This window comes from Mycteria americana, chromosome 3, assembly GCF_035582795.1.
Source record: "Mycteria americana isolate JAX WOST 10 ecotype Jacksonville Zoo and Gardens chromosome 3, USCA_MyAme_1.0, whole genome shotgun sequence".
Classification (NCBI taxonomy): domain Eukaryota; kingdom Metazoa; phylum Chordata; class Aves; order Ciconiiformes; family Ciconiidae; genus Mycteria; species Mycteria americana.
The window spans coordinates 72,039,254-72,053,289 of NC_134367.1; the positions used below are offsets into that span (position 1 = coordinate 72,039,254).

General features: G+C 36.6%; 1 protein-coding gene across 1 annotated transcript in view; it reads left to right on the plus strand.

Moving 5' to 3' along the window:
* SYNE1 (spectrin repeat containing nuclear envelope protein 1) overlaps positions 1-14,036 on the plus strand; it is a 269,690-nt gene that overhangs the window by 76,137 nt on the left and 179,517 nt on the right. Inside the window, exons 34-44 of the mRNA XM_075498968.1 lie at positions 361-459; positions 2,182-2,369; positions 2,480-2,603; positions 3,576-3,742; positions 5,047-5,200; positions 5,492-6,120; positions 6,815-6,994; positions 9,045-9,195; positions 10,840-10,998; positions 11,768-11,950; positions 13,805-13,906. Of these exons, the coding sequence (XP_075355083.1) occupies positions 361-459; positions 2,182-2,369; positions 2,480-2,603; positions 3,576-3,742; positions 5,047-5,200; positions 5,492-6,120; positions 6,815-6,994; positions 9,045-9,195; positions 10,840-10,998; positions 11,768-11,950; positions 13,805-13,906 (2,136 nt within the window). The remainder of the gene's footprint in view (positions 1-360; positions 460-2,181; positions 2,370-2,479; positions 2,604-3,575; positions 3,743-5,046; positions 5,201-5,491; positions 6,121-6,814; positions 6,995-9,044; positions 9,196-10,839; positions 10,999-11,767; positions 11,951-13,804; positions 13,907-14,036) is intronic.

The window sequence follows — 14,036 nt, forward strand, 5'->3', positions numbered from 1 at the left end:
AGGCAGGTTCAGGAAGACATTAAAATATACACACTCAAAAAATTATGCTGTCTTTTAGAAAACCTAGGTGATTCTCCTGGATATTGCACTAATAAACCACATCCATACTTCTTATAAACTCTTTAACTTCAGTCTTGGGTTATTAGTAGGTCATAAGGAAAATAATTTAAATATTATTACTGCTCCAGTCACAAGGAGCTGAGCACAGTTAGCATCTTTTAACTTCAAAAGGCACTCGGCACTACAAAAGCTTAGGATGTAATATTCTCTTAGCACTAAATATTTAAAAGATGTTATTTAAAGCATCATTTATGTATTTCCTGCTGGTTTTAGACTCTCTGGTTTGCCTTTTCTTCCTAGGTGCAGCAGGCAGTGTCTGAATTTGAAGCTAAGCTAGCTGAGCCTCTCACATCATGCTCTTCATCAGCAGCAACATACGCAGCCCTTCAGGATTGCACGGTGAGCATGTGGCCAGCAATTCCTGCCACCAAGCCCAGGGAAACAGTGCTACACAGCCCTCCTCACAGAAATGCCAATAACCTCCAGACCAGGGGCTGCCTGATGCCACACAGCTCAGGGTGGCAGCAGGAGGAGGCAAGGGCTGCCTGCCAGGGTGGGCAGCCCCAGGGAAGGCTTAAGCAGGCTTCCTCAGCTATTTCTTCTCACCATTTCAGGCTTAGAGAGTTTTTTCCCCACTCTAGAGAAAGCAAAGCCTAAAAGTATGAATTAATCCTTCAGGTTCTTGTTTTTAATTTTATGCATCTAAAACATTGTGAAAAATAGAAGGTAAGAAGCGTGTCTGTTAGACATTTGTCCTCAAAGATTTACACGAAACTTGGGTCTTGGTATAGAGAACTGTGATTTAAAAAAAAAAAGAAAAATCTCCTTGGAAGTAGTTTTTCTTGGACAATGCAGAGACTGGACAGAGTTTCATCTGACAAACTTTTATCTGTGATGCCAGAAATCCATGGGTGTTTGGACATTTGGTTCAGTCCATTACAAAAGGAAAACAAACATTGGATTGGTATTCAAACTACAAAAAATCCCATATCTCAGGGAATTATAGACACAGCATTTTTGCCTGTGTCTAAAGTGTTCTTCCCACAATAATCGTTATCTTCCTTTCTAAGAAGATATTGCAAAAACTTTTAGTCATACTGTTCTTGAGGTAAAATATATATAATTTCTTCTGAACTTAGTGGTAACTACTTGCCAAGGCTGTATGCAAGGAAGACTGGCCTGTCTGCTTCAAAAAAGCTTGATACTTGTTGAAGAAGAATATTTTGCATATGGAGAATTTATTCAGACATCACATGCAATAATTATTGTTATTGGTTTTTAAACATTATGAATATGCTGAGTATACTATTGTAAACTCTTGTCCTGCCTATGGGATCTTGATGATTCAATGCCTTAATGTGAAATTATTTTTTATTGTTTAGTTTAAACATCAGCAGCTTGTTGCTGTATAATTCAAATTTCCTCTTACAGATGATTTCTTTCATGACTATAATTATAACCATTACTACTGTTATTATTGTACACCTGTGAGTTGGAACTTTAGTGGTCTTAAATCTATTATTTCATTTGTGCTTTTCTAACTCATTGTACTACATTTCAATCATTTTCATATGAACAAGTTTCCCAGCTCTCTAGAAATGGCAACACTGGAAAGTCTAGTCAACATCAGATGCCATTTCTATGAAAAAGACCTTTAGCTAATGCTGACAGAAGTTCACAGTAACTGTTCCCTACCTCTCCCATGTCATGACATGGGCTGCAAGTCTGGCAGTCCTCACATGTTGGAGTGAGCTTTGGTATTTACTGTATATGTATAAATTAGAGCAACTCAAACAGATGTTAGGGAATGTTGTCCTACATTATGTCCTACAGATGTTGTCCTACACGATCATGCTGTGTTGCATGCCCATTCAGAAGACCTGACCCTTTTGTTGCTGACAATAACGAAGTCTTTCCCCACTACAAGCCAGTTGATTGATATGCTTGGGACATGTATCTAGGATAGATCTGAGTGAAATGTAAGCTATGCATTGACTTTGTGATCTGGTGAATGTAGCATTGCTTCAGACTTCGAGTAGAAGTACAGAATTTTTCCTACCGTCGTTACCATAGCTCTGTTGTTTATGTATGTGACTTCTGTTTCTTTTACATGTTCATTAGGACCTTTGTCATACTGTGGAAAAACTGAGCAACGCTCTGGCCTCTCTCTCAGCCTGTGGCCGAAAGGTGGCCAACAAAGAAAAAGCTGCTCAGGAAGTTACCGCATTACAGCAGAAATATGAAAAGGTGCTAGAAAATGCTAAAGAGAAACAGACCTTATTAGAGACCCTTCTGGCTCAGTGGCAGAAGTGAGTAGACTCTCACGTCTGTTGTGATGGACACAGAGACCTTCCTGCGGTCAGTGTGTGACACCGAGGGGACGACTTGAGTTGGTAACTCTACGTTGTGATTTTGTCAGGCAGGAGAAGGAGCTGTCTGCCTTCCTGACCTGGTTGGAGGGATGTGAAGCTACAGCCAGGCCTTCAGAGCAATATGTTTCTGCTGACAGAGTTAAACTGGAAGGTGAACTGCAGTCCCTGCAGGTACGTTTCAACTGAAACGTTGTCCCCCTACATTTCCTGGTTTGTTTCTGTGTCTTTTAAAGGATGGACTTGCTCAATTATAGTCTGACAAATCACTTGATTCTGGGTTTTGGAAACATCCTAGGGAACTATTACATTATCGCTGTTATTTATCAAAGACAAGAAAAGTCAGGAAGAATGTTATTTGGAAATATAATATGCCGTCTCAAGAAAAATAATGCCCTGGTATATCCTATTATCTGTCAAGAAAGGACATTGGTCTGCTTACCAGAGGATCCTTTCTCTAGAGAAATTCCTTTGTTAGACAATGCTACTTTCCTTTTTTTGCCTGTGGGGAAAGTTGCTCAGATGACAAAATGCTCAAAGGTTTTGAATTCACAATGAAAGTCTGATTTCTGACTTTTTTTTTAAAACACAAGACTTTCATCCTACTCTGAAGTATGCCTTCCCTTGGAATTTTTGCCATTTGTTTTTAGATTAATATAAAGCAGTTGGCCAAATGTAGCATCTTTTACACTCTCCATGAAGCTAATGAGTACATAATTTCTGTTTTAAATATTACTGAAGAGAAGGAAAATTATTTTGGGTTTTGTTTTTTTGTTTGGGCCAATTTGTGACATTTCCTCACAATTCTATTGCTGCACACAAAATATGTTGCAAAACTTAGTGTTGATTTTAACCACTTTCATCATACAGTAGAGCTGTGTGGAAAGGTCACACTTTGTCCTAAAGGAGAAAAAAAAACTTCAATGTATCCTTAGTGAATTACAGTTGCAGATTTAGCTGTCTGAGAGGTGTTAAGTACTTTCTTGTCCTAATAGACCTCAATTCCTCCAAGCATTTGACTGTGTTCATTCACTTGTCTCAAAGTGGTGTACTGGAAACCCCTAGCTGATTTTTATTATTTTGGATATTTTGCATAATACGATGCCATATTTAATCTAAAGGCTGTACATTCCATTGTTTTACCAGGATTTGCGAGCAGATATTGAGTCCCATGCTTCCGTCTATGCGAGCCTATTACAGTTAAATGAGTCGCTGTTCCCAACAGCTTCCGAACAGTGTGTGAAAACAATAAAAGAAAAATCTGAAGAGCTGGATGAGAGGTGGAAAGCTTTACCACAAATTGTTGATAAAAGGTTTGTGCTTCAGAATGGTTTTTACATGTTAAATGAGAGTAACCAATATCCAGATGAGTAATCCCAATCCTGAAACATAGTTTTTTACAGGATTACCATTAGGAAAACAAAGTTTTAAAATTTATATTGAATCTTGAGCTCCCAGGAATGGGGTGTGGGGAATCCTAAAGATTTATCATGCTGTCTTTTTGGCATAATCTCTCCCTATTTTTTTGATAGAAGAGCTAATTTGAAGGAGTGGGGGGTAGGAAATTAGGATAATGTTGCATTTCCTCAGTTACAATTTCCCAAGGAACTTCCTAAATTACTTCCAAAATCTGTAATATCTGTTCTTCATTTTTTCAGTTACTTTACAGTTACATTTTTTCAGTTACTTGCACATGCTTTATCTTGTGCAAAGCCACACTATTATCTTTTTAATCCCACTTTGAAGTTTTCATTTGCCATAAATACTATAAATGCTCAATTGTTAGGCTGCTGGCTCATGCCAGGCTCAGGAACACTGCCTCCTTTTTTGAAACTGTATCTTATCATATAATTAGATTTCAATTTTTTTGGTGATGAACATACATATTTTACTATTTGTAAAGGAGCTTAAATAATAGACCCTGGTCAATGACATCATCTTCTAGGTGCTTTATCAATATGATTGTTTTACAATATAATGATCTTCTACATAGCATTTCATGTTGAAAATTATGTAGAGAAATTTCTAAGGGAAATGGGAAGGTAAATGACAAGGCCCTTTTTAAGGTCAAGGTTTAGAAGCTTAGTTCTGCTAGGTGCTGAGTATTCCTCTGGACACACGCCTCCTTTGAACTGTGTTCCTCTGACCAGACTTGACCCTCACTTACTTCAGTGGAAGTTGAGCATGCAGCTACTCACACCCTGCCTAAATTCATGAGACTCTCACCTTACTTGCAGTGTGGCAGATGATAGGGCAAACAGAATTGCTATGTCTGAAAACTGAAGTTTAGCTTCCATCAATATCATTCTCTTTGCTGGAACTACCCCCATGAAGAAAAGTTGAAGAACATACCTTGATTGTTTGGGGCCCTTCTGACAGTTGATAGGAATAAAACAGTGGAAACAGGAAAGAGCCAAACTGGTGCTTTCAAGTGATATGTTATTCCCCAGTTAAGAAATCAACATGACAGTCGTCACATTTGTAACGTAAATTAACATTTCCTTCTTTCCTTCCACCTGGCATTGATTTTAATGCTGCCCAGTCAGCTGCGGTTTTGATTGTGGGAAGTGATTAATTTACATCAAGTGCTTTCATATTTACATCTGACATCCTACAGGATCAACTTCCTTCAATCTCTTGTTGCTGAGCATGGGCAGTTTGATGAGCTCCTGCTCAGGTTTTCAGACTGGATTAAGCAGTTTCTTGCTGAACTACAAGCCACTTCAGAGATAAACACAGCTGATCAACAACTAGCTGCATCTTACAATAAGGTAAACTTTTGGATGTAAATATTAAAGACAGAGAAATTGTACAGTGCATTCAGCTAAATATTCATCTAAAATTAGCATCAGGTCATTTATTTGTTTGAAAACCCATATGCTGTTGCAGTCACATACAGATTTCTGTTATTTGACCAGTTTAAAGCCAAATTGTAACACTGAACTGTTCTTACTGAAAAGTCCCCAGTAGTACTTGTTTTGACCATAAGCTTAGTACTAAAATGTTCTCTGAGCTTTTGATTGGAAGAAGAAACACAGCCTTATTTTCTTTCTTTCCCATAGAACCACTCAATGGAAGTTGAAAGTAAGAAACAGCAGTTACAAAGTCTGAAGGAACATGTAGATAAATTGTGTTCTTTCAGCTGCCCAGAGGACCAGCAGACATTGCAGGGAAAGACTGAAGATTGCTTTCAGATCTTCCAGGAGGCAAGTCAAATAATTTGCCAAAGACAAGAGGCTCTGGATCAGCTGCGGGTATTCCTGGAGCTCCATACTGCTGCATCAGGAGTGCTCCACCAGCTGAGGCAGACAGTGGAGAAAACAGGAAATATGGATAAAGCTAAATCTGAATTACTGGAGAAGGAACTCAGTGATGTTATTCAAGATCTTAACAAGTTGGAATCTGTTGCCATCAGTTTGGATGGTTCCCTTACTAAGGCCCAGTATCATCTAAAACACAGCATTTCTGAGCAGAGGATCTCCTGCAGGGCTGTGGTGGATAATCTGTGCTTGGAACTGGAGGCAGTTCAAAACTTGCTGGGAACCAAACAGAGTGAGGCAGAGGCTCTTGGAGCCTTGCGAAGATCTTTCATGGAACGTAAAGAACAGCTGCTGAAGAGTATTGAAGATATTGAGGAAAAGGCTGACAAGGAGGGCCTGAAGGAGGCAACACTACAAGCCCTCCAGCAAAGGTAAAAACAATATTAATGCTTGAGATTGGCACTTCATTTGCCTGCAGTCTCCAGACTTTTTATAATGCATTGGAAGCATGCGTGAGTTTTCTGCCTGCGTACCTTATTTCTTGCCAGGCATATATGAGTCCATATATCTACTTAATAAAATTTTGTAAGTGAGCGAGCTATTTGGATGGAGGGAGAACGTGAGCAGAACACTTAGCAAGTCCCGCTAATCTTTTATATTGAAAGAATGGTCAAGAAAATCTTTGTCTCAGAGATTTATTTTGTCCAAATGAATCCAAGCTCCAAACAACTATTAGAAATCCCATATAACATAAATATCTCTACTCTTACAGAATTGAAGACTGTATATGTGCTGAAGGAATTAAAAACACTTACTATAATAAAATATTAATCTAAATATTTGAGTAAATTTCCAAGTCACTGTGTGAGGTGAAGCTATACGTATGCCTATATCATTGTATATCTGTACATGTATCAGCAAAATCCCATTCTGAGCCCAGTTGTAGCAGAAAAAAATCCAGGTAACACTTTGTTTTCTGAAGATATTGCAGAAGATGTTATAAAAAGGGAAGTTTATGCACAGTAACTCTAACAGCAACTGTTTCATTCTTCCTTTCTCCTCTTTTCTCTTGCAAAAAAGTGAAGATAAGATAAGTAAATTTGAAACCTGCCTTTTAACTTGCAGATTGAGGATCTTTAACCAGTTAGATGAAGAATTGAATTCTCACCAGCATGAACTCCAGTGGCTTATGGACAAAGCAAAACAAATAGCCCAAAAAGATATTACACTTGCTCCTGAGATCGACAAAGAGATAAATCGCTTAGAATCTCTGTGGGAGGATACCAAGAAAGTTATACATGAAAAGTAAGTAGATCTTAGACTTAAGGTGAGAAAGGACAGGGTTCTTTTAGTGGGAGAAAGAGACCCAGTTACTTACATTTAATATCTTCTTGCCATATTAACCCCATAAAAACCCAGGGCTTGTATGTTAAATAGTGAGTAGAAGATAAAACACAGTATAAACCAGGATATTTGTACCAGTTGTAATTATACTATTAATAAAGCCACAGATAGGTCCTCAGGACAGTACTTATTGATATACTGGGCTTTTTAGTTGCATGTTATCGTGTACTCTCTTGAAAGATAAGAAATCTCCATTGAGATTTCACTATCACTCCACCTAGCACATACTCTCCTTCTAGCATGTATTTTCCTTCTCTATTGGATATGTTTTTCTGTCAGCTCTATATTCAGTGGTCCTAAATCATTCTTAGATTTAAGTTTTTCTGTCTGTCCAAGGGACCAAGCTCATAACAGTTATTAGTGTATAATCAGTGATATGACAGTTTTGTATATCAATGAAAGCTGATAAAGAAAGGAACTAAAGAAACAAGGGTAAGTTGAAACTTTCTTTATTCTTTGTCTTACCTGCCTCTTTGTAATCTTCAAAGAAAACTTCTTCAAATGTTCTTTTTTAAATTTGCATAGTAAAATTAAGTGCTAGATCCATTCAGTACTACATCACCCTCAATGTACATAAATTCTGTCTAAGTGTAGAAGCAAAACAGTTCTAAGCCTGGCTAGTACTTCAATGGGCATATGCAATTTGGTGATCCCCATGTAATTGCTGGGTTGGTGTACTGGAACAATGATTCAAAAAAAATTCATTTCTGCTGAAAAATGATTCTTTTTCCTTTGTTTTATATACTGTACTGTTATTCTATTTTCTTGATTGACACCCTACAGATATTTGTAAATATGCTGCCCCTTAACCAGATCTGTGTATTATTTCCCTCTTGAAAATATGCACAGCTACATGAATTGCATTTCTGGTGGTTTTTTACAGCTGAATTCAGTCTGGCTTTCTAGTGCTTTTTTAAGAGATGTATAAATCTGAACTAAGTGGAAGAAAAGGATAGCTTTGTTTGAAAATGTCCATTGCTCCTTTTTCCTCAGCAATGCTGCTAATTTTTATTTCATGTTGCATGTTGCTGCAGCCCATTTTTCTTACCTCTAGAAATCCTTAATAATAGTAACCAAGTAATTTCTGCATATATGTGCCAGAAGCTAGACAGTACCAGCCTGGTAGTGAAGAAAACATAAAATAGCTGTCCCTGCCTTACAGATGCATTATTGAGGGTAAATTACTTGTCCAGTTTTCACATACTGGGGTAGCTGTTGCCATCTTTATACCTAAAACTCAAAGATACTCAGGTACCTCGTGATTCCTTTCTAACATAAAAATAATGTTAATTTTTGTTTAAATTATTAATTTAATTTTCATAATTTTGAACTGTTTTCTCTCTCATATAGATGAAATTTTAGACCCTTCAGAACCTGATTATTTTGGAGAGCTCTTTGTTAAAAAAAAAAATTTTAGGCCTGTTCTTAACAGCAGGTTATTCTGTTCTCAGTAGAATGACAGGTCAGTTGAATGTAGTGTTTTAGACCCAAAAGCATGCGTCTGACAATTGGAGGACAAAACGGTCAGACTTATCTTGCATTGCTTTAGTCTTTTCTTTTTAACCCCCAAAATACTCCATGTTAAAGAAACAACTTTAAAAAAATGAGCTGCAAGTGCCAGCATCATTATAGTGTGATTTCCAGTGAGTAAGATGCTAAGCTTAGGAAGTGAGAACCTTGAATTCCAGTTTCAGTCTTTCTTTTGCTCGTCAGTTGCTTCGATATCTGATATATATGAGATGGTGATTAATATACTGTCTCTCCAGTGAGATGTTTTGTGATATATGGACCCACAGTGATTTGTAAAACCTAAATATTACTATTTCCTTGGCTGCACAAAACATGTTTAGCCCTGCACCCTGATTTTCCCATGGTGAATCGCTACATCACATTCTCTTTCCTTAAGAAACATGACAGCAAATGGTTCTAACACAGCCTTTTAACATTACAGAAAGGAGCAGTCCTGCATTCTTATCGATCTGATGAAGGAATATCAGAGCTTGAAGTCAACAGTAATGAAAGTCATAGATAGTGCCGACAGTGCTTCTGTGATCAAATCCATTTGGAAGGATCATGAAGATGTCAGGCGAACTTTATCAAAGGTAATTACATATAGTTTAATTTGAGGGATTTAAATGATCTTTGATTTAGACAGATTTTTCTGTTTGAAAGGTGCCCTTGAGCTGTGTTTAAAGTTCCTTGAATTTAGTGTCAAATCTTGTCCCAGTGACATTCAGGGTTTAAATTGTACTGATTCTGATGAGGAAAGAACATAGTCCTTTCAGCATTTTGGTGAGATCCATTAATGTGTATTTGATTGTTGCTATTTATAATTTTAAAACCTAGAAATACAAAATGTTAATTTATATGGAAAGCATAAGTTATCTGCTCTTTATACAAAATACGTTAGGAATATATTCCTATCACAGTAGGAGAGTATATTTCCAGTCAACATACTTTAATATTTTTCCATATTGGGTGATTTTTTGAATGGATAAAAGTCAACAAAAGAAAATTAATTACACAGATTTCTGATGTGTGCAATTCTTATGTCTGTCTCTTTCCCTAAGATGACTTATTCCATGGGGGACAATGTTGATACTGGCCATTGAGCAGAGAGATAAGGAATTTGGATCCCTGCATTCCATTCATTTCACTGGGTTGTATTTCTAAAATTCTAAATTCTGCTATCCAAGAGTCTGTCAGGAAAAACAGTTATGAATTAAATTCTTTCCATTCATTCGGACGGTAATTTCATTTGGGAGCCTGTTGAGCTCTTCATTAAAAATTCTTCAGTCAGAACTGTATAAACGTCATTCTAAACTGCGTATTTATGGCCTCTTTTTAATAAACATTTTAACTAGAACTGAAAGCCAGAACAGAGCTCGCCAGTGTAACAAAGAAATGCATGTAACTTCCATATGGTTCCTCTCCTTAATGTGAGCCTTGGGCTGTGGAGAACTCCCTGCTACAACAGTGGCCACATCTAGGCCTGAAGGAGTTGGAGTGCAATAAATATTTTGCACAACTCCTACCATAATAAAGTAGGCACGGCCACATGGCCATACTGCATCCAGATTAGTAGTTTATACCTAATGCTGACCTGTAATCCTTGTTAAAGAAAAAAGTATGAGAAGCTTACTGTGATCCTTTCTCAGTATACTGTCACCTCTTCAGTGACAGCATTTTAAAGATTTCCCTACGCCTAGAATTGCAAACGTAGTAGCCATGAAGATTTTGTCTAATTCCTTTCTGAACACATTTGTACTTTTGTTTTCCAGAGTATCTAGGAGTGACAGGTTTTACAATTCTAAATTTTGTTTGCAACGCCTTCTGTTTACCCTGCTGTAATTCCAGAACTGATTTTAGATACTAGTTGATCAATGATGGGTTCTTATTATTCAATTTTAGACATGTAGGGTCTGAAGAATAAAAAGAATAATAATTAAAAAAAATTGCCTTAAGTCCTGAAGATAGCTGGCTACCAAGTGGAGAAAATTCAGAATTTATTATTCCCACTTGTGTGCTTTATTTATAAGAACAATCATACTATTTGATTATGCTCATGAGAAAACCATGTCAGTTGCTCTGTATTTTGTGGCATAGTTAAACGTTAGATGGTATGCTGAATGAGAATTATCAAATGCATAACATATACCACAGGTCTAGGGATGGGTGCCTGGAGAACTGGATTTTTCTTTTTTTCTTCAAGGCTTCATTAAACAAGCAAATATTTCTGTCCACAGCATGAAGCTGCCAAGAATGATCTGAGTGATAAACAAAAAGACCTGGATACTTTCACCAATAAAGGAAAACATTTGTTAGCAGAATTGAAAAGAGTTCATAACTGCGACTCCACTGCGGTAAAAACAGATATGAACTCTACAGTGGACAAATGGCTAGATGTAAGAGTCTGGTGTTTATATGCTGAACACAGTTTTTAAGTTGGGCTAAGGTTACAGTATTAGTATTTTCTTAGAATCTTAGGGTGCAATTGTTTAGTAAAGTTTACTTTACTTTGCAGTGTATCTCAAAGGGTTAATAATAGGGATTTGGCATCCATTGTACGCACACAGTTGTGACATCCATTTGATATCTTTAAACGATGTCTTATAATGATGTATGAATGTTACTAGTATAAATTTACTCAGTGTACACTTCTGAGTATAAATTTGGATTGGATTCTCACCTAGTGAATGCCAGTATTACTTTAATAAAGTAAATTGGACTAAATAAATTAGGCAGTAAATTGTATTAAGCTACACCATAAAAGATGTGAATATGTTGAGAAAGACAACATTATAACAGAGAAACATAATATAAAAGCTCATATTTTACATTTTCATATTTATACTGCTTTATTAGCAAATTCCTACATTATGTAAGAAAGATAAATGTAGCTGTGTTTAAAGATAAAGTTTATTTGAACATAAAACTCTTTCCCAGTAAAAAATATACAAATTTTTAGAAATGGTCACATATGATTTTTGTTCATTTTATGATCTGGGTGACTAAATTGAAATTAGAATTTAGAACTTAGACCTAACTCTAAGAAAATTATTTTACCTAGGCTTACTAATTATTTCTGATGCACTTGTCTTACAACTGGCTGCAAAATAAAGAAATCTAAAATTAATTCGTGAATGGTATTGATACATTCTCCTCTCCTAAAAGGTGTCTGAAAGAATTGAAGACAACATTGACCGGCTGAGTGTAAGCGTGTCTCTATGGGATGACATCCTGAAAACCGGAGATGAAATGGATGGATGGTGCAATAAGTGCATTTCTCAACTGAATGAAGGCATCAGCAACTTGAGTAACAGTCAGAGAATGGAGGTCCTCCTGAAAGACTTCCAGGTGCTTACCCATAAATCAGTGATAAAAATGTTCTGGATCAAAATCCTTAGTGATAAGGCTGTGCTGTTGTAGACCACCATGTCCCCTGTTCAAGCAGTGGTACCACTAACCCAATGGCTAGCTGACAGCATTCCAGTCCTTTTTTGAAGCTGTTTGCTTCTGACAGAAACAAGAACGGCACGTCTCTTACTAAATCAAAGCTCTGTAATTATTTTAGCTCTAACAATACATGACAATGTGTTCTTACAAGCACAAAAATTTCAAAAAGCATGACATTGGACTGAACTCTGTTCCAGTAGAAACTGATGGAAATTTTAGACAACTTCAGCTGAAGTTAAACAAAAAATGAGTAGTTTCTAAAATCTAAGAAGGTAGATTCTCCAGACAATAAAAAAGATATGCTGGACTGGAGGGCAAATTTTAATGTCAGGTTCTAACAATTTCAGTAAGATTATGTCTTTCTTTTCTGGATAGTATTAAACTGTTTTAGAAATCTAGCCAGTGTTCAGGATGCATTCTGCCTCTATTGGCTTAAAATATACAGCAGATCAACCACAGGATGAGCCATATTCTACTTCATTTGAAATAAATGATGTCATTAAGAAGATGCACAGTGAACATATACAAGTAGTATGATAGAATATGAAATGGTGCTAAATCAGTATTTTGCTCAGGAGAAGCTTTATCTAATGTCTTTCTGATTAGTATAGCAATCAGACCACCTAAATTTATCACTAACTGATTTGGAGTAAGAGCAGCCAGTACCTAACCCACAGGTGTACTTGATTCACAGGAGGGCCAGAATAGCAGAAGACATGAGCACTGTGCGTACGTTTGCAGTCACAGAATGCATAGTCCATAATACTTTTTCTGCACTTTCTTTTGCAAAGGCAAGAGGAAAGGCTGTTCACTGACAGAAGGGTCCTGCCATTTCAGCACTCAGAAATAGATGAGCATGGACAGAAATAATCAGTGTACCTTTTACATGGTCCATAGCAGTGGTCCCTTTCTTGATCAGTCACCTAATATTATATCCTCCCTAGCACAAAATACTCCCTGAGGATTCTTCTGGGTCCACCTGAACTTCTACCATTCAGGGCAGATGTTAAGTGCAGCAATTTAATCCTGAAATTCACTGTGCAATCTTTTAATTGAATTTTTTAGAAAAGAAATTTTGGGTCATACGATACACACACAAGTTACTTGCCTAATATTTCAGAACTGCAATTATACAAATTATTATTTTCTCTTTCACTTTGCTATTATTTTTTTAATAAGTAGAATATTTCTTTATAACTTGGATCTATATGACCACAATAAATACAAGGTCCAGATATGTCAGTGCATATATAGCAGCATTTTTAAATTCCCTTTTGAGGTTAAAATTTATTTCTGTGTCTAATTTTTTTCCAAGAGCTCACTTCCTTGTAATGAAAACCAGAGAGCACATGTATTATGCTCTGCCTGCCATTAAGTGGAACCTAACAACCACAGTAGATTTTTCCAGTTGAATAAACAATGACATTCCCATCTTTATTCAACCAGTTTTAAGAAACTAAAGCTGTTAGTGCATTTTAAATGCTAAAAATGTGTGTGGTTATTTTAATGGAGTGGAAAAAAAATCTCTGAACTGAGTCTAATAAAGGGGAAAAAAAATCTCTGAACTGAGTCTAATAAAGGAAAAGATCTGGGAGATTTTTAGAGAATAAAACTAATAGAACAACAGTGTTTTCCCTCTGGTTGCTAAACTTTGTTTACATTTTCTTTCATTTTTGCAATCGATGGAGCATCCTTCTGAAGGTCTAAAACCTTCTTGTAGTTTGGTATGAAACTTTGACCACATCTCTTTTACAGTCTGAAGTCAAGGATAAAGAACTGAAGTTGGAGCAGCTTACTTCCAAAATTTCAGATCTCAAAGAACTGATCCATAGTCAAGAGCCTCCTGCAGATCTCCAGGTAAAATAAAGATCTTGGTAATCACATACTGTGCTCAAATGACTAAGAAGAAACTCCTCCTGAAATTTCTGTCTCTCCTGTACTGCCTTTTTCTTTCAGGTGACAGATACAGCATTATTTATATGTATCA